Source organism: Pleurodeles waltl, chromosome 7, assembly GCF_031143425.1.
Source record: "Pleurodeles waltl isolate 20211129_DDA chromosome 7, aPleWal1.hap1.20221129, whole genome shotgun sequence".
In the NCBI taxonomy this organism is placed as follows: Eukaryota; Metazoa; Chordata; class Amphibia; order Caudata; family Salamandridae; genus Pleurodeles; species Pleurodeles waltl.
Window position 1 is genome coordinate 1499614178 of NC_090446.1, and position 25472 is coordinate 1499639649.

General features: G+C 48.3%; 1 protein-coding gene across 3 annotated transcripts in view; it reads left to right on the forward strand.

Annotated features, from left to right (window-relative positions):
- LOC138246585 (heat shock cognate 71 kDa protein-like) overlaps positions 1-25472 on the forward strand; it is a 55306-nt gene that overhangs the window by 11019 nt on the left and 18815 nt on the right. For all 3 annotated transcript variants that reach the window (XM_069201274.1, XM_069201276.1, XM_069201275.1), the window contains 4 exons: positions 4223-4375; positions 8480-9035; positions 10176-10378; positions 20659-20857. In XM_069201274.1, coding sequence (XP_069057375.1) covers positions 4223-4375; positions 8480-9035; positions 10176-10378; positions 20659-20857 — 1111 coding nt within the window. The remainder of the gene's footprint in view (positions 1-4222; positions 4376-8479; positions 9036-10175; positions 10379-20658; positions 20858-25472) is intronic.

The following is a 25472-nucleotide window of genomic DNA, read 5'->3' on the forward strand; positions in this document are numbered from 1 at the left end:
TTTAGATTACTCCTAATTGACTATAGAGTAACAGTTCAATAAATTGGGTAATACCAGCCTACACCTCTAGTAAGCACCATTCCACAAGCAGGAACAAAAGTTCACATAGGCTTGTGCTTCAAACACCAGTCGAACCCTTGGGGGGTTATCCTTCATTTGTCCCACCCTACCTAGGGTGGGGACACCAAACGATGTTGGGGGGAGTCTGCGTTGCTCCTGCAGCTCCCCCTGTCTCTGGGCATGCACTTGGTGGTGCCCCCATCTCCCTGAGACCACCACACGCTGGTTTGTGTGTTCAAACTGCGGCCCCTGCCCTGCAAAGCATGCTGGGGCAGCCGCATAGGCGATGAGCGGCTCTTCCGCTGCGCTGGGGAGAGCCGCTGTGCCGTCAGAGCTGACATTTTGTTTTCAGGGGGGTGCCCGGTCCCACCCGGACACCCCCTCACCTTCGAGTGCTACCTCGTTGGAGGGCGGCCCCTCCCCGCATGGCCAGCACCTCCGGGTGCTGGTGCGGGAGCCGGTCTGCTTTGTGAGGTCTGCCTGCTCCAGCGGGCAGACGTGGGAAGGCTCACCGCCGGACGGGCTGCTCGGGAGTGCAGCGGCACTCCCCCCTTCTTCCCAGCAGCTTTGCGGCCCCGGGATGGGGTCCGGGGCCCCTCCGGGCATTCTTCATGGGGGCGCAACGGCACCCCCCCCCCCCCCCCCCCCATCACCCCCCCCCCCCCCCCTACACACACACACACAAAAAGTTCAATTCTGCTGGGGGCCCCAGGATGGGGTCTATTTCCCCCCCCACATTCCTTCACAGGGAGTGTGACAGTGCTCCCCGGCTTTCGCTTCGCTGCCGGCTCTGTTCTAGCTGTTGGCCACCTGGTGGGGGTGCATGACAGCCCCCCCCCCCCCCCCCTCCTTGGTCTTCACGGGCCCCGGAATGGGGTCTGGGGCCCCACCCTTGCATCTTCGCCGGGAGCGCAATGGCGCTCCCCGGCTTTGCTTTGCCGCTGGGGCCCCTGGGATGGGGTCCCTCCCCACTGTGGCAGGGGGGTCTGTGACGGCAACCCCCCCCACCCCCCCAAATCAGATTAAAATAGGCCAGGCTTCACAGGGGCCCGGGATGGGGTCTGGGCCCCTTCCTCTTCTGAGAGGAAGAGTGCAACGGCACTCCCCTTACTCCTCTTCCTCCTGGGGCAGCCCCCGGGCCCTGGCCGACCCCTGTTGTAGCTGCTTTTCCAAAGGTCAAATGTCACCTTTTTCCTGTGATATCTCGGGCCCCCAAGGGCCGATTTTCATCATTCTTGTGTCGTTTCGCTCCTGGTGACAAGCCCTTGCCACTAGGAGCACTCTCCTTAGGCCTCCTGGCCTCGAAGGGTCCCAGATCATAGGGAGCCAGTCTGGACTTCCTGCGCCAACCTTTTCTCTGGGTTCTCTTTTCCTTCTGGGCAGCGCGCTCTCCTTGCGCTAGCCCATTCCTTCCCCCAACTAGTCCTCTGGGGGGGGGGGGGGGCAAGGGGGCCAGCTTGCCTGGCCCTGGCATTCGCCTCGCTGGCCAGGAATCCTTCAGGGGCAGAGTCCCTACCCCAAGGGCAGTCAGGAGGTTCTTCCTTCCAGTTATCCATGACGCCCGCCTGCAGTCCCAGTGTCCAGCAGTGAAGCACAGCCAAGAGAGAGAGCTCTCCCCTGTGCAGGACCTTTTAAGTAGGGGCGGAAGTGTCCAGCAGGTCTTCACTTCTGCCCTATCCAGATGTGCCACATCACTTCCTTGCCCCCGTCCCCTCCTTCTTGCACAGTCTTCTGGGATAGTTCAAAATGGCATCCTCCAGGAGTCCACATGTGCTCTGAAAGTCTCAGGCCCTCCTCCCTGACATTCCTCGCAGGGAATCTCCAGCCTGCTCCTGGCACGGAATGACAGCTGGCTGATTGATGCAAGGCCCTGCTCAAGCAACTGCACAGAGCAGTAATTGGCCCTAATCTCGAGCTGAGTCAGAGAAAGATGACATCCATGGATGACCCATAAGTTATACAACTATGCCCTTGTAACCTACTGCATCATTCTTTTCTTACAGGTTAGAGTGTACTTTGGTGTGACTCTGGTCTCGGTGGACCCAAGAGAACTGAAGTTGCACCCTAGGCCCTCCTTTCCCATTGACATTTAATGGTGTATCCCTACAATTCAAATACCTTAAGCACACTGACATTGAACTGAGTGTCCCTACAGTGAAAAGACAGTAAGCACACTGACTCTCCCTCACATGTATACACCCCTCTCATGAGACCTACTCCAGGTCACCACCCCCTCTGCATAGTTCCTCATGCACCAGGATTACCTAAGCGCAATTCTTGGGCTGCGCACACCAGGAATCCTCCTCCCACATCCCTCACATGGGTGCACATCCATGCGCACACATGATCACATGTAACCTGCCCTGGGCCTCCTGCCCTTGCTGCGCCACAGCAGCCTTTCCTTAGCATGGCGGCACCCGCGGTAAACATGCGCAGTCCATTTCACCATGTGTTTATTATGCGTGAGTCACCTCATAGGAGGCTTCCTCACAGTAAAAAGTCAAAAACCAGGTGGTCAAAAATCGAAAAATCTGGGCAGACCTGATGGTCAGAACCGTCCTTTAACACTGGGGTATGTTAATGGAGCTATGAGTGGAACCTAATATTGGCGTGCCAGTGTTGCCAGGTGTTAACCTGGAGGAGGCCTGGTGAAGCTAGCGAGTGGGGTCCAGCATGGGAGTGGCATTGCCTCTGAATCACAGAAGCAGAGTCCTCAAGCGGGTGTAGGGGGGTGTGTGTGTGTGCGCCTCCCTTAGTACTGAGAAGAAATGTGCACTAAACATTACAATTGATGGATTCTGGCGGAGCTGTGGTGGTTTCCATCATCAGTGGCGTTGGATGTTAGATTTGAGGTGCACTGGCTGAGCTGTGTTTTGCTCTTTTGGTTCCAGTATTGGCTTAGCAGTGAGACTCAATATTAGAATTGAGCTGCTGTAATGGAACTGTATGTGAGCAGGGTCCCAGTATAGGAAAGGAAGTGACCTTGCAGGGGTGGAACTGAGGTGCACTGATGAAGCTGCGCCTGAGGTCCTAATACTGGAACAGCAAAGTGTACTGACTGTAAGAACTGAGGGGCTCTGGCAGACAGCGTGTGTGGGGTTTTTAGCACTGGCACAGCTGAGGGCTTGGAGTGTGTGAACTGAGATGCATTGATGGAGCTGCGCCCGAGGTCCCAGTACTGGAGCAGCAGAGTATACTGACAGCAAGAACTGAGGTGCTCTGACAGACAGCGAGTGTAGGGTTCCTGGCACAGCTGAGAGCTTCAGTGTGTGAACTGAGGTGCATGGGTTGAGCTATGAGTGGGCTCCCAGTATGGAGCAGAAGTGGGTACTGTCTCTAAGGATTACGGATCCCTGGTAGAGCTGGGTGCCTAGGCTGTAAGCAATTACAAATGACTCTCCCCCCCCCCCCCCCCCCCCCTGCTCTCAGCACACATGCAGGTATACTTCGTAAAGAAAATCCAAGCCAAGGAAGGGCGGGAGCCAGACAGCTGAGAGAGGGTGCAGAGAGCCCACAAAGACCATATGTGACCAAGATAGCCTGATTTATAGCCTTGTTTACAACTGAGCTCAGAGGAAGATTTCTCTGCAAAGGAAAAGGGAGGTTTCCCTGGACAGGAGCAGGAAACAAAGTAAAAAAAGAAGTCCCTACAGACTAGATACACAGAACAAAGCGTAATTGTACAGTAGTTGATCACTGCTCCCACACAGAAGGAGGGACAGAGGCACGACTGACCACTAGCAAGCAAGGATTTTTAAATGACGCTGTAACTAACAAAAGAAATAGCTGAAAGCCCACAGAAGAAGTATACAAGAGACCGTACGCTTGCGCTCAGCATAAAAAGGAGTCACAGACATCAGCATGCCACCATCCCTGTGGCCATTCCCAAATGTGTTGTAAATTGCAACCAGCCTCATTTATATTAATGAAGCAGGTCTTGTGCGACCCATTTTGGAATCGCAAATAATGTAAGGCACTGTTGTACACAGCTGTTTGAGATTTCCTAATAGCGAATCTCAAATTTGCTATTAGGAAATTGCAAACGTCAAGTTACATACATCTGGCCCAATATCCTCTTTCTTGTTGATGCGTGTAGTGGGTGTTCTCGTACTCACTCAACTCCCTTTCTTCCTTTAACTCTTATCTTCTGCCCTTTCTATAGACCATCAATAATGCAGTTATTACGGTGCCAGCCTACTTCAACGACTCCCAGCGTCAAGCCACCAAAGATGCGGGCACCATCTCCGGCCTGAATGTACTGCGGATCATCAACGAACCTACGGCTGCTGCCATCGCCTATGGACTCGATAAGAAGGTACTGGAAGTTATTTAATATGCATTTTACATATGTCCAGTTATCTGGTGTAAGCTAACTTCTAACAGTAGTTCAAATACGAGCTCAGAAGTAACCTTTCTGGGTCTCTCTGGTCACCGGTGACTGCCCTATAGGAAAACAGGCAGGTTGGCCTTTGCTTTATTTATTGAATGTTAAGTATGTCGGACGTGTGATTTTGACCTGCCCTTACTGACTTGGGCATCTCTTAGCTTGTGACGGTTCACCTAGATCTTGTGTTTTCATGGAAAATAGGCTCTTTTGTGTATGTCTTCTCTGATGCTGTTACTCCCAAATACGGAAGGCTTGAAAATCATGTTGCACGTGCTGAAAGTAGATGTCTGTGACGGATCTGTACAGCGCCTTCCTTAGCAACTTTTGAGTCTGACTGATGCTGTGCAGGGCATTTAATTGACTTGATATGAAGTTGAAATGGCAAACATACCGTCTCATACTGATAATTACGTATTTGTTTACTTGCAGAATGTCACTGATGTATTTCTCTAGAATTATCTCTTGGTTCCCCATGTATTTCCCTAGATTTATCTCTTGGTTCCCCATTGGGGCCACCAACCTAAGTAAGACTCTTTAGAACTTGTAGTTCATAGGGCGCCGGGGTGAATCTGTCTCATCCCACTGAGGAGACAACGGTTACTAGTCTTAACATCTAGACCTTTAGCTTCCAGTGAACCCACTGTAGCAACCGTTTTCTGCTTTGGTAGACTTAACCTATGCAATCTATAGTACCCCTCCTCTTTGAAAATGCTGAACATTCTAGTCTGCAAGCACTGCTTTTGGCTCAGTTTTCGAATCGCCTCAGTGGAAGATTCAGGGTGTTTGAGATACCTGCTACCAGTAAAAAAAATCAAATGAGATTAGAGTACTTTTGCGAGCTCCAGTTTGTACCAGCTGCACCACAGGCTGAGTGGTTTGCTGGACACATTTGGGGGGGGGGGGGGGGGGGGGCGGTGCCGGCCTCCGATTGGAGGAGATGTGTATTGTAATTTTCTGGTTGATGCTGAATATCAAGGAGAGGAGGCCCTCGTTGCAGAGGTGCCTAATTCATTTTCTGGGAAAACCTGTGAACATGTTGATTAGAAAAACTGCTTCCCTGCTGGGGCTGATGCATTTATTCTGATCCTGCATGATCTATACATACATGGAGCTCTTCCAAGAGTGGTTTCCCCTGCACTGGGGCCCGAGATCTGGTCACTGGGACATTCCAGTGACTGGATACCTGTCACTGGAACAAAGGGAGGTGACCTGAAAGTCCATTCGGTGGTAGATGTTTTCCAAGTACATTAGTCAAGGATTCCGTTGGAGCAGGTACCACATTACCACCAACCTCTAAATTTCTTTGTTGATCCTGCTGTTCCTTGAAATTCTGAATTTCATCAGGGTGAGAAAACGAAGCGTCTTGATGTAACATAGAGTCATAAATAAAGTACTTGTGCATTTACGAAGCCAAAAAGCTGTAAAGGTTGATACTTGTTCAGTATTTTCTTGTTCCTGGTTTTATTATACTCACTGTCCATATTCAACTTTCAGACTAGATAACTGGTATTACAGGTGTTTGAAATGACCCTCTTTTTGGCATGGTTACCCCCACTTTTTGCCTGTCATCAGTGTGCTTAGACTGTTGTACTCTGGGATCCTGCTAACCAGGTATCCCAGTGATTGTGCTGTCTCCCTCCAAATTTGGTTACCTTGGACATTTGTGCTCTCCACATTTGGCATACTGGTGTCCCCTTATAACTCCCTACTTTATGGTACATAGCGCATAGAGACACCAGAGGCCATGGTAATGTGTCTGCAGGCCTGCCATTGCAGCCTGAGTAAAAAGCTGCATGCACCCTTTCACCGCAGGTCACTAGACCAGGCCACTAAGTCACCCCTATGGTAGGCCCTTCCAGCCCAAAGGGCAGGGTGCAGGTTCCTGTGTGTGAGGGCACCCCTGCATGAGCAGAGGTGCCCCTACGAACCCCAGTTCCAATGCACTTGACTTCGTAAGTGTGGGTAAGCCATTTTACCCGGGTACTGGCCGATGTCCAGCTACATAATGGTAACTCTGAACCTGGGCCTGTTTGGTATCAAACATGTTGGAATCATACCCCAATACTAAAACCAATATTGGTGGCATGATTCCATGCACTCTGGGAACTCCTTAAAGGACCCCCCACCAATATTGCTCCGACCAGTCTTCCGGTCTTTTAGGGGCAGCCCATACTGCTGCCACTTACACAGGTTTCTGCCCTCATGCTGCTTCACAAGCTCAGGCAGGGGAAGGCAGAACAAAGTATTGCCAAAACAGGTGTTTCAAGGCTGGGGAGGGGTAGCCTCCCCAAGCCACCAACCAGTATGCTTTGCAGGGCACATTCGGTGCCCTCCTTGCATAAACCAGTTTGCACCAGTCCAGGAACCCTGGTCCCTGCCCTGGTGTGAAACTGGACAAAGGAAAGGGTAGTCACCCCTCCCGTCCATCACCACCCCAGGGTTGGTACCCAGAGTTCCTCCAGGTTGCCACTTGATTCTGCCATCTTGAAAACAAAATGTGCAAAAGCCCCCGGGAGGAGCTGAGTGGCCAGGTCAGGCAGGTGAAATCAGTGACTTCTCGCTTGTTGCTGAAACACTGGTAGTTTGTCCGGAGTGATCCCCTTTGTCCTCTCTGTCCTTTTTGAGAGAGGGTGATACCTTCCCTGTCCTTGCAGGACAGTACTCCTGTGTACAGCTGCTCTTGCAACAACCAAGGTTTGTTGACTCTTGCTCCAAGGGATCTTCAGGCTCCAAGTAACATCCAAGGACAGTCTCCTCTTTGCTGCTCCAGCGATGTAGGACTCCTCTCCAGGTGTGCTGATTGGACCTCACTGCAACTTACTGTGACTGCGGCCTATGAGGGATGCAACTGCTGGGTCTCCTGACTGCTGAGGGTTAGCCCCCTCCAAAGGTTGAGTCCCCTGGACCTTGCTGGTCCTCTTCAAACTTGCAACTCTTGTGCTCCAACTTGCATTTGCCAAGGCTTGGTGGTGGTCCTGACCATTGACTTACTGCAACCCAGCGACCGATGTGGGACACCATCTGCACGGCTCCAAGGACTTCTCTGCAGCTCCTGGGTTCCACAGCTGATCTTCCTTCCCTGTAGACCTGGATCTTCATTCACAGAAGGGTGGGTAGTGGTTCCTGCCCCGTCTTGCCACTCCACTGAGGACTGGACTCTGTCCCCTTCTTTTACAGGTACTCTTCTCCCAGAATCCAGCATTGGGTTCCTCTGGTCCTATTATTGCAAAGTTCCTGTTCTGAGTCCTCTTGTTACTATTTGGGAGGACCAGGTACTTACCTCTACTCTTCTGGTTGCTGAGGGTCACCTAGGTACTCACCTCTTGGGGTCCGATGTTCTCCCAGCTCCCCCTCTAACGACTCCATATCCTTGGGTGGGGGACTTCACTTTGCATTCCACTATTTTAGTATATGGTTTGGCCCTCCCCTAGGGCCCTAACTAGTTTTTACAATTTGCCATTGCTTGTTGTTTCCTATGCTAATTCCTAATTATTACTGTATGTCTATGTGTAGAGCGAGAGAGAGAGAGGGAGAGAGAGAGAGATATCCAGTGGGGGGCTGCCTATAAGTAATATAGTTCAGTGGTATTGTGCTAAAGTACTTTTATTTTTGTAACACTGTGTTTGATTCCTTTGAGGTGTGATGCTACTGAGTGACTGATGTGGTATTGCAAGTGCTTTCACTTCTAGATAAGTCCTTGGCTGCTCATCCACAGCTACTGCTAGCGAGCCGTTACTTCCTAGACACTGCTTACTCTACACTAATAGTGGTTGCCTGTGCCTGGTATAAGGTCCCAACACCGTAGGTGTCAACCACACACCAGGCCAGCTTTCTTCATTACAGATAGGTGGCATTTTTTTCTTGACTACTTTACACAAAGTCCACAGTTTACAGAAGTAGAGGAATTAGAGGTGTGCATTTTTGAGGTATGTGTGCGACAGTGGATCTCCACTAATCAAAAGATTGTTACACATTGCAGCGGCGGTGACGAACTGTAAGCATGCTCATGTCTTGCTGTTTACTTACTTTCAGGTAGGCGGGGAGAGGAACGTGCTGATCTTTGACCTGGGCGGTGGTACCTTTGATGTCTCCATCCTGACCATTGAGGATGGCATCTTTGAGGTGAAGTCCACGGCAGGCGACACCCACCTGGGGGGTGAAGATTTCGACAACCGTATGGTAACCCACTTTGTGGGAGAGTTCAAGCGCAAGCACAAGAAAGACATTACTGACAACAAGCGAGCAGTGCGACGACTGCGCACAGCTTGCGAGCGAGCAAAACGCACCCTCTCTTCTAGCACGCAGGCTAGCATTGAGATCGATTCACTGTATGAAGGGGTGGACTTCTACACTTCCATCACACGCGCCCGTTTCGAGGAGCTCAATGCCGACCTCTTCCGTGGTACCTTAGAGCCCGTGGAGAAGTCCCTACGCGATGCCAAGCTTGACAAGTCCCAGATCAATGACCTTGTCCTCGTGGGAGGCTCCACCCGCATCCCTAAGATCCAAAAGCTGCTGCAGGACCATTTCAATGGGCGGGAACTCAACAAGAGCATCAACCCTGATGAGGCCGTGGCCTACGGGGCAGGTGAGTCACGAGCGAGGCGAGCTAGGCTGTCTACCTGTGAGGTGAGCAGATTGGAAATGAGTGTTTGGAGTTTGGGTGAGTGAGTTGAGATCGCAAACATACTGAAGGAATGCTGAGGTTGGAGCCTGTCCCGAGAGGCCAGAGTCCTGGTGTGCAGATCTCATGGCGGCTTTCCCGATACGTTTTGAACTAGTACAGTTTGGAAGTGTTTCTATCACAAACTTATGAAAAAAAGAAAGTAGAGTTCATTTCAATTGCTTAGGCTTTTATATATGTATTTCTTGCAAGAAAAGTCTTCAATGTATGATACTACTTTTGTTGGTTTTTGCCTTGCTTAAATCACTTTAGCTCCCTTCACGCCAGTGATCAATTCTTGTAATAAAACACGTTAGTACATTTTAAAACTGACGTAGATAACGTGTATTTTTACCACTGAGGTGCAGTTTAGCAATAGTTTGAAGCTGGGGCGTAGCTCGGGTTTCACAACCCCTAAAAATGTATCCTGTGGTAAATAGTTGGGTACAAGTACCTTCAGTAGGGTAATGTGACGTGCCAGACTTTACCTTGGATTTTAACATGGCCACACTGACGAACACACACACGCAGAACTCTCTCTCGTCAGTGTTTTTAAGGCTTTAAAAACGTTGATTAGTTTGTGAACTATTGCGTTTTAATTACCCCTAACAATCTGCCCTCCACCCTTTCCACTACCCCCTTAGGCCCCCCTCATGTCCTCCTTATATGTTTTAAAAAGATGCCCCAGCGTGATTAAGATATATGAATCTCCCGCCCCCCAACCCTTCAGTCTTATGACAAAGCTACGTCCCTGGTTTGATGTAGCTGATAAGTTATGCTAGGCTTACACAGATCTGGAACTACAGCAGCAGATGCTTCAGACCAGGCAATGCATCCATTCCCTGGAAAGTAGTGCAAGGAATGTCGAATGCAGAAGCAACCCCGCAGGTACTCTCACCGGTACGGGCGTGTACGCTGAGCAACTTGGAGGTACACTATAAAGGACATGCTGTCCAGTATGCGTATACACTAGAACTGCAGTGCAGGAGCAAGGAAAGTAACATCAGGCTTTCATATGGGGTCCAATTGCACCGTTTCAAGTGTCTGGTCTCTTCTTGATTGCAGCTGTCCAGGCCGCCATCCTGTCTGGGGATAAGTCCGAGAACGTTCAGGACCTGCTGCTCCTCGATGTGACCCCTCTGTCTCTGGGCATTGAGACTGCAGGAGGTGTAATGACAGCCCTGATCAAGCGCAACACCACCATCCCCACCAAGCAGACGCAGACCTTCACCACCTACTCCGACAACCAGCCAGGAGTCCTCATCCAGGTGAGCTCTGGTGAGGGGTGCTGGCTTAGAGTAAAGGGGGCAGGACTATGGGTGTGGGGGTTATTCGGGGAGCGAGGGGTAGACAGGTGAAGTCTGATACATTGCCACGCTGTTAATACTTTTTGCCTTTCCCTGTCCCTCCTAATGGTTTAATAGTCAAGAAGATGTACATCAAGCAGTGTAGTGGAGCTTGCGTGAGTTACTGTCCACCTAAAACCCGCGGTGACCCATGCTGTGCAATATTCAGATTGTTTGTATTCAGCCATCCGTTACTTGGTGTTGGAAGAATAAATAACCTTTAAGAGACAATTTACTGTTACGGATTCAAGAAGTTAAAGCAAATGGCTGTTCAACGTCCAGCAAGAGGCAAAATAATATGAAGTGAAGGAGGCAGCTGGACAGTTCAGTCTTTTCTGCTAATATCACCACATTTCCGCCTCACCTCTCCTGTGGCTTTCCCTCGCTAGATTTCACAGAAACTTAGCTGGCATCTTTGCTCTCAGCACATCTAATGCCACACGGCTTAAGCAAATGAATACATGCATTAAGGGAATTAGCAAAACGTAACGACTGTCAGCCAGGCAGACCATATGAAGAAGCCGTTATGATCTGGCGAGTGATGGCCTGCAAGCATCAAAGCAGATATTGAATGGTGGGTCTGACTGGACAGTGCTTAGTCTATGGTGCACGGCCCTTCGTCGTCGACTTCTGTGGCTAATAAAGGGCTGCGCAGTCCTGATAATGGCAACAGTACCAACCCATAAAATCAAATCTAGAAGGCGTCAGCAGCAGAGCATCCATTTTCCAATGTTTTCTGCATGCTCTGCCGCCTCCAAACCCCTGACACCTTCTCACAACCTCACTTTCTGATAGGAAGCAGGCAATCACAGTGGGCCGCTGAGTGGGCCAGTTGATCATTTGATTATGCCCTTCATCCCGTGGTTCCAAAACATTTTAGAACCATGGCTCGCTTTTTGGAAACCAACTTTTGTGAGCCATCTACACTCCATGGACCTGAGGCAGGGCGATATTTGAATGTTCGATGGCATCTGTCGCTGTAGATATGCATGTTTTGCAATAGCTCGCCATCTGGTGTTGGGCCGGAGTGTTACAAGTTGTTTTTCTTCGAAGAAGTCTTTCGAGTCACGGGACCGAGTGACTCCTCCTTTTGTCTCCATTGCGCATGGGCGTCGACTCCATCTTCGATTGTTTTTTTTCCGCCATCGGGTTCGGACGTGTTCCTGTCGCTCCGAGTTTCGGAACGGAAAATTAGCTAATTTCGGAAGATTTTCGTCGGTATTGTTGCGTTCGGGATCGGCGTACTTAGATTCCACAACGCATCAAAGATCGAAGAGCTCCGGTGCCCTTCGGGGTAGTTTTTCGATCCCCCGTCGGGGCCTGGTCGGCCCGACCGCGTGCTGAAGAACGCCGATGGAACGGACCCCGTTCCGTTTCTGCCCCAAATGCCACAATAAATACCCCTATACAGACCAACACTTGGTCTGTAACCTGTGCCTGTCACCTGAGCACAGTGAAGACACCTGTGAGGCCTGTTGTGCGTTCCGGTCCCGAAAGACACTCCGAGACCGTCGAGCCAGAAGACTTCAGATGGCGTCCGCGCCGACAGCCCACCGAGAGTTCGAGGAGCAGGAAGAGGAAGGTACCTTCTCGATCCAAGAATCGGACTCCGAAGGATTCGACGATACACAAACCGTGAGTAAGACGTCGAAAACCACACAGAGAAAGATTTACAAGGCCCAGGGGACGCCACTGCCATCAGGCCATGGCTCCACCCATAAATTCGGTGACCGACCGTTGGCACCGAAAAAGGCCCAAACAGTGCCGAGGTCGTCCGACTCCGGTCGAGACACCGGCACGCAGCCTTCTCGGGACCGAGAAAGTGCTGGAGACAAGCCTCGACACCGAGATGCCGGTGTGGACACGGCTCGACGCCGAGACAGCGGCACCGAAGAAGATCGACGCCGAGAGGTTTCGGCCCCGAAAAAGAAAAGTCACCTCGGAGCCGAAAAAACACGCAGACAGGGTTTCGATGCCGAAACAAACTGCAAGCGACCCAGCTTCAGGCTCTTATACAGAGGAGCACTCGCTAACCTCCCAAATGCAAAAGCATAGGTTTGAGGAAGAGCTACAAGCAACTGATGTGGACCATACGCAAAAGCGTATCTTCATACAGCAGGGGACAGGAAAAATAAGCACCCTTCCCCCCATTAGAAGAAAGAGAAGGTTGGAGTTCCAAACTGAACAGACACCACAACCAAAAGTGGTGAAAAGAGTTACCCCACCACCCTCTCCTCCGCCCGTGATTAACGTCTCACCAGCACGAACTCCATCACACTCCCCAGCTCACACCACCATAAGCCAGGGTGACCAAGATCAAGACGCATGGGACCTATACGACGCCCCAGTGTCAGATAACAGTCCGGAGGCATACCCTACGAAGCCATCTCCACCAGAAGACAGCACCGCGTATTCTCAAGTGGTGGCTAGAGCAGCACAATTTCACAACGTAAGCCTCCACTCAGAACAGGTCGAGGATGATTTTTTTATTCAACACACTCTCCTCCACCCACAGCTCATACCAAAGCCTGCCTATGCTCCCTGGTATGCTCTGGCACGCGAAAGAAATCTTTAAGGAGCCGGTCAAAAGTAGGGCAATCACACCAAGGGTGGAAAAAAAGTATAAGGCGCCTCCTACAGACCCGGTTTTCATCACTACACAGCTGCCACCAGACTCTGTCGTTGTAGGAGCAGCTAGGAAAAGGGCCAACTCTCACACATCTGGAGATGCACCACCCCCAGATAAAGAAAGCCGCAAGTTCGATGCAGCTGGTAAAAGAGTCGCAGCACAAGCTGCAAACCAGTGGCGCATCGCGAACTCCCAGGCACTACTTGCGCGCTATGACAGAGCCCACTGGGACGAGATGCAACATCTCATTGAACATCTGCCCAAGGACTTACAAAATAGGGCAAAACAAGTGGTTGAGGAGGGACAGACCATTTCCAACAACCAAATCCGCTCCTCCATGGACGCTGCAGATACAGCTGCACGGACAATTAATACATCTGTAACTATCAGAAGGCATGCATGGCTCCGAACGTCTGGATTTAAACCAGAGATTCAACAAGCAGTTCTCAATATGCCTTTTAATGAAAAAGAACTGTTCGGTCCAGAAGTGGACACAGCGATTGAGAAACTCAAAAAAGATACGGACACTGCCAAAGCCATGGGCGCACTCTACTCCCCGCAGAGCAGAGGGAATTACAGCACATTCCGTAAAACACCCTTTCGAGGGGGGTTTCGGGGTCAGAGCACACAAGCCAGCACCTCACAAGCAACACCGTCCAGTTACCAGGGACAGTATAGAGGAGGTTTTCGGGGACAATATAGAGGAGGGCAATTCCCTAGAAATAGAGGAAGATTTCAGAGCCCCAAAACCCCTACTACTAAACAGTGACTCACATGTCACTCACCCCCTCCACACAACACCAGTGGGGGGAAGAATAAGTCATTATTACAAAGCATGGGAGGAGATCACTACAGACACTTGGGTTCTAGCAATTATCCAACATGGTTATTGCATAGAATTTCTACAATTCCCTCCAAACATACCACCAAAAGCACAAAATTTGACAACACACCATTCCAATCTCCTGGAGATAGAAGTGCAGGCACTATTGCAAAAGAATGCAATCGAATTAGTGCCAAACACACAAATAAACACAGGAGTTTACTCACTGTACTTTCTGATACCAAAGAAGGACAAAACGCTGAGACCAATCCTAGACCTCAGAGTAGTGAACACTTTCATCAAATCAGACCACTTTCACATGGTCACACTACAAGAAGTATTGCCATTGCTAAAACTACACGACTACATGGCAACTTTAGACCTCAAGGATGCTTATTTCCATATACCAATACACCCATCGCACAGGAAATACCTAAGGTTTGTATTCAAAGGAATACATTTCCAATTCAAGGTACTGCCTTTCGGATTAACAACCGCACCAAGAGTCTTTACCAAATGCCTAGTGGTAGTCGCTGCACACATAAGAAGGCAGCAAATACATGTGTTCCCATATCTAGACGACTGGCTAATCAAGGCACATTCGTTAATACAGTGCTCAAATCACACAAATCATATCATACAAACCCTCTTCAAACTAGGGTTCACCGTCAATTTCACAAAATCCAAAATTCTGCCGCGCAAGGTACAACAATACCTGGGAGCCATAATAGACACATCAAAAGGAGTAGCCACTCCAAGTCCACAAAGAATTCGAAATTTCAACACCATCATACAACGCATGTATCCAACACAAAGGATACACGCAAAGATGGTACTACAACTCCTAGGCATGATGTCTTCATGCATAGCCATTGTCCCAAACGCAAGACTGCACATGAGGCCCTTACAACAGTGCCTAGCATCACAATGGTCACAAGCACAGGGTCACCTTCTAGATCTGGTGTTAATAGACCGCCAAACTTACCTCTCGCTTCTGTGGTGGAACAACATAAATTTAAACAAAGGGCGGCCTTTCCAAGACCCAGTGCCACAATACGTAATAACAACAGATGCTTCCATGACAGGGTGGGGAGCACACCTCGATCAACACAGCATACAAGGACAATGGAACGTACATCAAACAAAACTGCATATAAATCACCTAGAACTTCTAGCAGTTTTTCAAGCACTAAAAGCTTTCCAACCAATAATAGTTCACAAATACATTCTCGTCAAAACAGACAACATGACAACAATGTATTATCTAAACAAGCAGGGGGGGGACGCACTCCACGCAGTTAAGCCTGCTAGCACAAAAGATTTGGCGTTGGGCAATTCACAACCAAATTCGCCTAATAGCACAATTTATACCAGGGATCCAAAATCAACTCGCAGACAATCTCTCTCGAGATCACCAACAGGTCCACGAATGGGAAATTCACCCCCAAATTCTGAACACTTATTTTAAACTATGGGGAACACCTCAGATAGACTTGTTTGCGACAAGGGAGAACGCAAAATGCCAAAACTTCGCATCCAGATACCCACACGAACAATCCCAAGGCAATGCCCTATGGATGAACTGGTCAGGGATATTTGCTTACGCTTTTCCTCCTCTCCCTCTCCTTCCTTACCTGGTAAACAAACTCAGTCAAAACAAACTCAAACTCATATTGATAGCACCAACTTGGGCAAGGCAACCCTGGTACACAACGCTGCTAGACCTATCAGTAGTACCCTGCATCAAATTGCCCAACAGGCCAGATCTGTTGACACAGCACAACCAAAAGATCAGACACCCAGATCCAGCATCGCTGAATCTAGCAATCTGGCTCCTGAAATCCTAGAATTCGGGCACTTACAACTTACCCAAGAATGTATGGAAGTCATAAAACAAGCCAGAAGGCCATCCACCAGGCACTGCTATGCAAGTAAATGGAAGAGGTTTGTTTGCTACTGCCATATTAATCAAATACAACCATTACACACAACTCCAGAACATGTAGTGGGTTACTTGCTTCACTTACAAAAATCTAACCTGGCTTTCTCTTCCATTAAAATACACCTTGCAGCAATATCTGCATACCTGCAGACTACCTATTCAACTTCCCTATATAAGATACCAGTCATTAAGGCATTCATGGAGGGCCTTAGGAGAATTATACCACCAAGAACACCACCTGTTCCTTCATGGAACCTAAATGTTGTCCTAACTAGACTTATGGGTCCACCTTTTGAACCCATGCACTCCTGCGACATACAGTTCCTAACCTGGAAGGTGGCATTTCTCATCGCCATTACTTCCCTAAGAAGAGTAAGCGAGATTCAGGCGTTTACAATACAGGAACCTTTTATACAACTACACAAGAATAAGGTCGTCCTAAGGACCAATCCTAAATTTTTGCCAAAGGTTATTTCACCGTTCCATCTAAATCAAACAGTGGAACTTCCAGTGTTCTTTCCACAGCCAGATACCGTAGCTGAAAGGGCACTACATACATTAGATGTCAAAAGAGCATTGATGTATTACATTGACAGAACAAAAAACATCAGAAAGACTAAACAACTATTTATTGCATTTCAAAAACCTCATGCAGGAAACCCAATATCAAAACAAGGTATAGCCAGATGGATAGTTAAATGCATCCAAATCTGCTACCTTAAAGCTAAACGACAGCTGCCCATTACACCAAGGGCACACTCAACCAGAAAGAAAGGTGCTACCATGGCCTTTCTAGGAAACATCCCAATGCAAGAAATATGTAAGGCAGCCACATGGTCTACGCCTCACACATTCACCAAGCACTACTGTGTAGACGTGTTATCCGCACAACAAGCCACAGTAGGTCAAGCTGTATTAAGAACATTATTTCAAACTACTTCCACTCCTACAGGCTGATCCACCGCTTTTGGGGAGATAACTGCTTACTAGTCTATGCAAAACATGCGTATCTACAGCGACAGATGCCATCAAACTGAAAATGTCACTTACCCAGTGTACATCTGTTCGTGGCATCAGTCGCAGTAGATTCGCATGTGCCCACCCGCCTCCCAGGGAGCCTGTAGCAGTTTGGAAGTTACCTTCAATTATTTATATATGTATCATCTCAACCTTAAATAGGTGCATACTTAGTCACTCCATTGCATGGGCACTATTACTACAATTCAACTCCTACCTCACCCTCTGCGGGGAAAAACAATCGAAGATGGAGTCGACGCCCATGCGCAATGGAGACAAAAGGAGGAGTCACTCGGTCCCGTGAGTCGAAAGACTTCTTCGAAGAAAAACAACTTGTAACACTCCGGCCCAACACCAGATGGCGAGCTATTGCAAAACATGCGAATCTACTGCGACTGATGCCACGAACAGATGTACACTGGGTAAGTGACATTTTCATTAACTGACTCATGGTGTGGCAGTGCATTTTTATGGACGGCCCATTCATATTGGGGGTTCTTTTTTGGGTCTCCTCGCCACGTCCGGCACTGGAGGTATCCTCAAATTGTCATACACGTTCTTCCAGATGGTTCATGATGAATTCCTTCAGGTTTAGCTGATCTAAGGATTTGCTGTATGTATTGCCACAGATTCGCTTTTTTCCAAAATACTGCAGAAAGTGCAGAAGGAAGGCTAAGAGGACTGGTACACTCATCTGGTGGGCACTCATATGATCGATCACTTCTTACTCTTGCACACAGAGGACCTGACTTTGCAGCAAAGACGGTTGGGCACTCCATCCGTTTTCCAGACACTGCAGCGGCATGAGTATAGATTATCCACTGCCAGCGATAGAATCCTTCTGCCTGGTGCCAAAACCTTGCTGGCCAGGAATCCTCCCACCAAATCCGTGTATGCAGATGATTTAATTAGAACCTGTTTCTGCTTTGAGCTCAGTCATTGATCCTTTTACACCTGGCTTGTCTGACTTATTGAGGTTTTCATTATCCTTTGCACGCAAGCTGACAATAGCAATAGTTACATACCTGGCTTCTCTGTCTTTATCTGTGTCTTTGTGACCAACCTCTGCTCCCTTTAGATGGTCACACTGGCATTTGAACCTTTTGTGATGTCATCTACATTTGTTAGTCCAACAACAATTATGTTGTGTTGATTACTGAAGGGTCAGAGAAGCTCTGGCCCTCTCATTTATTTCCCCCCTCCACTTCATGATAAGTTAGCCCATTCCCCTGGCCGTCCCTTTTATCCTACATTGTTTATGCTTTTCTTATGGGCCAGACTATTACCATTACTATTACATTGGGAAGTAAAAGTAATTAAAGCGTTTTCATAAAGTAATGTAGATCCTCCTAGCCCACAGGGCAGGGTGAAGGTAACTATGTGTGAGGGCACTCCTGCATGAGCGGAGGTGCCCCTACGAACCCCAGCTCCATTTTCCTGGACTTCGTAAGTGCGGGGAAGCCATTTTACCCGTGTATTGGACACAGGTCACTCACTACCTGTGCCCAGCTACATAATGGTAACTCTGAACCTGGGAATGTTTGATATCAAACATGTCTGAATCATACACCAATACTGTTGCCAATATTGGTTGTATGATTCCATGCACTGTGGCTGGCTCCTTAGAGGGCCCCCAGCATTGCTCCTACGAGTCTATAGGGTTTTCCGGGCAGCCTGCACTGCTGCCACCCCTCAGACAGGTTTCTGCCCGCCTGCTTTTTGACCAGCTCAAGCAGAGAAAAGCAGAACAAAGGATTTCCTTTGGGAGAGGAAGGCAGCATCCACTCCCTTTAGGAATAGGCGTTACATGGCTTGGGATTGGTAGCCCTCCTTGAATAAACTGGTTTGCCCAGTCCAGGGACCCCCCGGTTCCTGCTCTGGCGTGAAACTGGACAAGGGAAAGGGGAGTGACTACTCACCTGTCCATCACCACCCCAGAGGTGGTGCCCAAAGCTCCTCCAGGTGGCTATTTGATTCTGCCATGTTGAATCTAAGGTGCGCAGACGCCCAGGGAGCATCGAGTGGCCAGGTCAGGCAGGTGACTTCACCCCACTTCCTGGGCTGTTTAGGGTCTCCCTTCCAGGTGGGGTTTTCAGGTTTGACGTGCAAGATTCAAGCAGGACTCCTCTGCATCATTTAGTTCAGCTTCTGGCCACCGGGACTGCAACTTGACCCTCCAGAAACCGGCAGTCAAACTCCAGTGACAACTCCGCTCTGCATAATGGTTTCTTTGGCTTCTTCCGTCAGCTGCAACATTTCCCTGGCTGTGCTTCCTCTGAGGGTGACACTTCTTCGGTCTGCACAAGAAGTAATTCGGAATCTCCCTTGGAGTGAAGAAGTCACTCCCCTACATCTGCAGGCACCAACTGCAATGACGACTGGCTCAGTGGATCCACACTCCTAAACTGTGGATCCTGCATCACAGGTGGTGGTCTGGAGTGGTCCCCTTGGTCCTCTACCTGCTGTCCAACTTGGGAGACAGTAAGCTCTTGCCTCTCCTTGCAGGGCAATACCCCCTTTCACTGCGACTCTTGCAGCTACCAAGGCTTGTCTTTTCCAGCTCCAAGGGATCTTAAGGCTACATGTAGCCCCGACCTTCAGCACTGTACCCTGCAAAGCACAGTCTCTTGCCTGCTGCTCCAGCACTTTAGGCCTCATCTCCAGGTGTGCTGAGTAGGCCTCACTGCGACTGCTGTACCTGCTGCCGCCTCTTCTTGTGGCTCTCCCAGATGCTGAGTCACCTCGGACTCCCCTCCTTGGGTTGAGTCCCCTGGTCCTCTTCAGCCTTGCAAAACCTTTATCTGACTCTTGCATTTGCCAAGGTTTTCCGGCACCACTGACTGCATCACAACTGCCAACGTGGACATCACTTGCATCACTTCTGGAACTCCTTTTTTGCTCCTGTGCTGCACTGCTGACTTTCTTAATCCACTGTCAACCTGGTACCGCATCCACAGAAGGGTGGGTAATGGCTTTTGCCACAGCCAGACACTCCCAACTCAAACTGGACTTGGTCCCCTTCTTTTGCAGGTCCTCTTTTGTCAGGATCCACCTTTTGGTTTCTTCCAGTCTTATCTGGGTCTTGCACAGTACTTTTCCAAAGCTCTCCTGTGGGCTGGGGGGGGGAACCAGGAACTTAACCTCTTCTCTCCTGGTCACGGGAAGGAGTTTGGTTGGGGGGGGGGGGGGCACCCTGGTACATACTTTTTGGGGTTCTTAGTTTCTCCAGCTCCCCCCTACCAATTTCACTTCCTTGGGTGGGAGACTGCCTTTCGCAATCCACTTATTATATGGTTTGGTCTCCCCTAGGGCTTTCACTATTTGCTGTTGCTTTCTATGCTAATCACTGACTTCTAATGTGTATATAATAGTGTCTTCACTTATCTCCTGTTGGAGTATTGCCTATTCAGTATTTTAGTATTTGTTACTGTAATGAAGCACCTTTTATTTTTGTAACACTTTTTTTTCATGTGTGTAAGTGCTGTGTGACTGTAGTGGTATTGCCTAAGCTTTCCATGTCTCCTAGATAAGTCTTGGCTGCTCATCCACAGCTACCTCTAGAGAGCCCTGGCTTCTTAGACACTGCCTACACCTAACGGGGGATACCTGGATCTAGTAAAAGGTGATAACACCATAGGTGCTCACCACATACAAGGCCAGCTTCCTACATATTTTTTATAAATATTGTTTTTGGTAAGCATTCTTTGAAATGGGGAAAATACGGAAAGGAAAGAATTAATTTACTGAGCATGTCAGGCTAACCTTTGTTTTCTTTGGCCAATTCACCCTAGGTCTATGAAGGAGAGCGTGCAATGACCAAAGACAACAACCTCCTTGGAAAGTTCGAGCTGACCGGAATCCCACCTGCACCACGAGGTGTACCTCAGATAGAGGTCACCTTTGACATTGATGCCAATGGCATTCTGAATGTGTCAGCTGTGGATAAGAGCACTGGAAAGGAGAACAAGATCACAATCACCAATGACAAGGGTAAGGATAGTGGGCTTGCAGGTCTTTTATTTTCTTTTATGCGGCTGCCATCTGCTCATCACCAGCACAGAATCTTGATTCAGTTCCACTGGTTTCCATCACTGGAATATTTTGTCTATAAAATACTTGCTTAGAAAATGCGCTATGTTGCCTTAACTTCCTGTCCTTGCTACAGTTGGCTACAGAATAAGCTAGGATCACATAAAAAAAAAAAAAAACTTAAGTGACCCTAACTAAGCCTTATGTAACCTATGCTTTGGTAAATTTAAATTTACCTGCTTGTGACATCTTTGTGACCAGCTGAACCAGGCTTATCCACCCCTAACTCCTTTTCCCGATGGATAATTCTAACTGCAGATTCCTCTCTGTGGATCTCCCCAGGTGCCGGACTGGATCTGGAAACACTTGCAAATACCGTCCATTTTTTCCACTTGATGACATGACTAAACTGTTGATTACAATGTGCAGTCTTTCCTCTAGCATTCAGAATTTGTGAACAACCACATGGCTCTTCATTCATCACCATTTAGTTTGCAGCCTGGCCTCAGCACTGAGGTGAGAGGTAGACAAACTTAGTCACTGTGCTGATAACCTTAACTTAAAGGTGGCAGGTAGATAAAGTGGAGTTAAAGACTGGAAGTAACTACCCTGCTTCGCTTAACTTTAAAAACACCGCATTTTTAAAGCTGTCTTGCAACAAACATAAAAGGATAAGTGTCTTCAAAATTCAAAAAGTGTATTTCATTAACCTTGAATCTTTTCACCTTATTACATCAGACAATTTCAGTGCATTGAAAAGCATTTATTTTTCAAAAGTGATGGTTTTCAAACATGAATTTAAACATAAAATGATTCCACCCATCCTAACAACAATACCAATAGGGAACTACGAAGCTAGTCAGTTACGTTCACCCTTTGGGTGGTTTAGGTTGCTATTACACATAGACAACATTAAACTTTACTGAACACAGGAGAAGGTTTTGGCCTGTGCACGTCCTGAAGTCATGTATTTCAAAGTCCTCTTATGTGATAATGAATAAAAAGGAGGAAAATTGAAAGAAAGTGATTGCCTAGGATCACTCTGTAGTTGAGTGGGGAAGTCTGGATCGATTCCCAGGTTTTCTGGTTACACATTGTGCAATTAATCTAATGGATGTATGTGCTTCGCTTTCCCTACATCCACTGTAAACATTAAACTTATGCCACCCTGCTGGGGTCAATGTGCTTGGTCACACCACAGGCCCAACTTTTTGTCCCTTGGAAAAATTTGTGAGTACCCATGCCTTGACTATTGCTATTCAGTCTACCTTGCTTTTCCAACCTTCATGATTAAAACGCTACAGTGAGTATAAAGCTATACTGCCAAGACTGATGCTTCGATTTATGCTTGCGTTACTATAGTTTTGGCCTCCTTACTCGGGATTCTGGTTTTATACCCTAAACCCAATTTTCTTCTGTGACTCTCTGCCCCCATTCTCATTTAATTCTGTACCAGCCATTGCATCTTCCGAGACCTTAAAAGTCTGTTCCAAAAATCCACCTCCGAAGCCTCCGCACCTGTGCTTTTTAGTAGCCGCTGCCATAAAGTGGAATTTTCTACCATTAAATTTGATAGGGATGTCTGACCTCACCAAATTTAGGAGACCTCTAAAAATTTGTCTTTCTCAGTCGATAGTTTTGATTTTGTATTGTTTCCTAATGCATCTTTGTAATTTGTGTATTCTTATGGTCGATCCTGCACTAGCACATGCGTCGCCCTTTCGAAAAGGGCTTAGAGCCCGTCTGCCACTTACCATTTGTTGGCTTGCATGGCACTCTTCTTTACAGGCTTGTAACTAGTCACTGCAGGCCCGGCATTTCCGTTCCTCTCCGTGGAGCAGGTATCAAGCACTGATTGATTCAACTTAATCAGTGACTGTCCATTACTCCCAATGTGATATGGTACTATTTATTTTTTTTTTTGTTCCTTTTAACTTCTAGTGCCATGCAAACAAAAGGCTTGTGACTGGCAAAAAATGTGCTCAGCAGGACAAACAAAATTGCAAAGCTTTTTCTATAATAGCTAAATTTCTTTTATTTTGCCAAGTCATCTTTTCTCACTTATCACTCGTGTTTTCTTTTGTTTTTGCTCGCGGGCACTGTTCTCAAAAGATTACGATTATCTTGTTCTAAACATTGCAAAGCCCCATTGTTTCTTTATTTTGTGTAATTCCTGAAATGATGCTTTAACACATAATCGTGCAGTACACCCCACTCCAATCCACAGCAATCTGCCCGACTGCAATCCAAAACAATCATCCTCACTCCAGTCCACACCACTCTAATCCAAAATAATACGCCCCATGCCATTCGGCCCCACTCGAATCCAAAGCAATATGCCCCACTTCAATCCAATCCAGTCCACCCCAATACAGTCTGCCTACTGCAGTCCAAAAATCTGCCCCACTCCAATCCCATATAACCCACTCCAATACAAAACCATCTACTCCATTCCATCCCAATTCACCCCACTCTAATCCAGCACAGTCCATCTCAGTACAGCCCAGTCCAATGTGCCCCACTCCAATCCACCTCACACCAGTCCATCCCACTCAAATCCACTCCAATCCATCCGACCCCACTTCAGTCCAACCCACCCTACTCCTGTGCAACCCAATCAATCTACCCGATCAAGTCCACTGCTACCCAATCCACCTCACTCCAATCCGGTCCACCCACACCACCCCAATCCATCCCGCTCCGATACAGTCCACTTTAATCCACCCTACACCAGGCCAGTCCACCTCACTCCAAACTGCCTTAATCCACCCCTCTCCAATCCAACCCACCCCTCTCCAAGCCAACCCCACTCACTCCAATCCACCACACTACTCCAGTCCACCCCTCTCTATCACGCCCCAATCCAATCCACCCCAATGTAATCCAGTAGACCCCAATCCAATCCACCTGTCTCAAATCCAATCCACCCACTCTACTCCTATCCAGTCTACATCCGTCCACTCCAAATCAATCCACCCTATTCCACCCCACAACACTCTGCCACTTAACTCTTCTCCCCCCTACTCAGCTCTACGACAGACACTCCAGCAAATCCACAGTACCGCCCTCCTCTCTACGACACTTCATTTTAACCATAATGGACAGCAGCCAACACTGGCTTACAACACGGCAAAACACATTGCCAATAGCTCTTGTATAGGCGAGACCTCTTGACTTTGGCAATGATTGTCACACCCAGCGTCATAATATCCTTTCGGGGGGTTAACGTTAATATTTATTATATAAAACCAAGAAATGTAAATGGTGAGGGCTCCCTTCCAGTTCCTCTCCTTACGTAACAGAACTTTCAGAGGAGGGCGCACACTTTAATGTCAGAATTGTATGCGTTTCAGGGCCTCAAACTTGCCCTACGTGATGACTGAGGAGACAGATGATTTGCTTTCACCTCATTATGCGATTCCGACCTTTTTATCTCCCTTTCCAAAATGTTTAGTGGTGTGGTTTCCTCTCTAGAGACCACCCTGTATTATTTGTGTTAGTGGTTCGCATAGTGGGGGAAGCCTGGAATTACCACGTCCTCTGAAGAGGCTACCTGGCCTGTCAGCCTAGGAGCTCCTGTTACTGTTCGCCAATGCCCTGAACTGCTCTGTCGTGATTGCTTGGTCAAAACAGTTATCTGTGAGCCTCCCTGTTGCCGTGCATCAATGGCCAGTGCCATATGATTTAAAAATGTGATGCAACCTCCAACACTGGTAAACCTGGTGGTACTACGAGCGTCCAGGAGTAGGGTAAACCAGAGTACTTTCTCTAATATCTCCTACAGACCGCACCCTAATCTATTCTGTGGGTAAAGTCTTTTTCTTACCAGTTTGGCACTACACTTCTGGACTTCAATATTTATCTTTGTCTGTTCTGCATGTGTCCTTTAGAACATGCTAAGTGAGGAGTTACCAGCTTTGCCTTAGGTTGGAAGGCCTTCCCTCACAGCATGACAGTCAAGATACCACAAGTATATTCTTGGTCTGAAGGGGTTGGAGGGCTGGACCACTTAAAATTTACTATACCACCCACAAGACTTACACCGACCCCTTGGGTCTTTTATGAAGGTCGTATCGGTTGCAGCACATTTTCGCAGGCCAGGGATGGTCATATGTTTTGAGATACGGCTGCTAAAGGCAGGCTTACTGGAGCTAGTCTCAAACAGCCTCTTTGCTGGCCAGCCAATAATTATTCACCAAGCCCACATCCCATCTCCAGCCAGTGTAGAAGATTTCCTTTTTAGTGCCTTTCTGGAATCCTTGCCCTGGGGCCTCCCATCCCAAGTGAAGAGTTGCATGGCGTTCAGGCTATGATCCCGGTGCTTCAGGCAGGGGCTTCTGTTCTGACCTGGAGTCTGAGGCTGCGTGGGCCCTTGGCATCTGCTGGAGCCTCATGCTCTTTTTCTTTCTTTGCATGGTCACGTTTTAGTCTCATCCCTCGCTCCTTACCATTTCAGTCCTCGTAAGTCTCATTCCTCCTCACTTTGCCATTTCTTTCACCCTCTCTCCTATCTCACGTTCAACCTGCTCCTTAGTTCTCGTCTGTCTCCTACCATCGCTTCACCTTCTTAGTAATA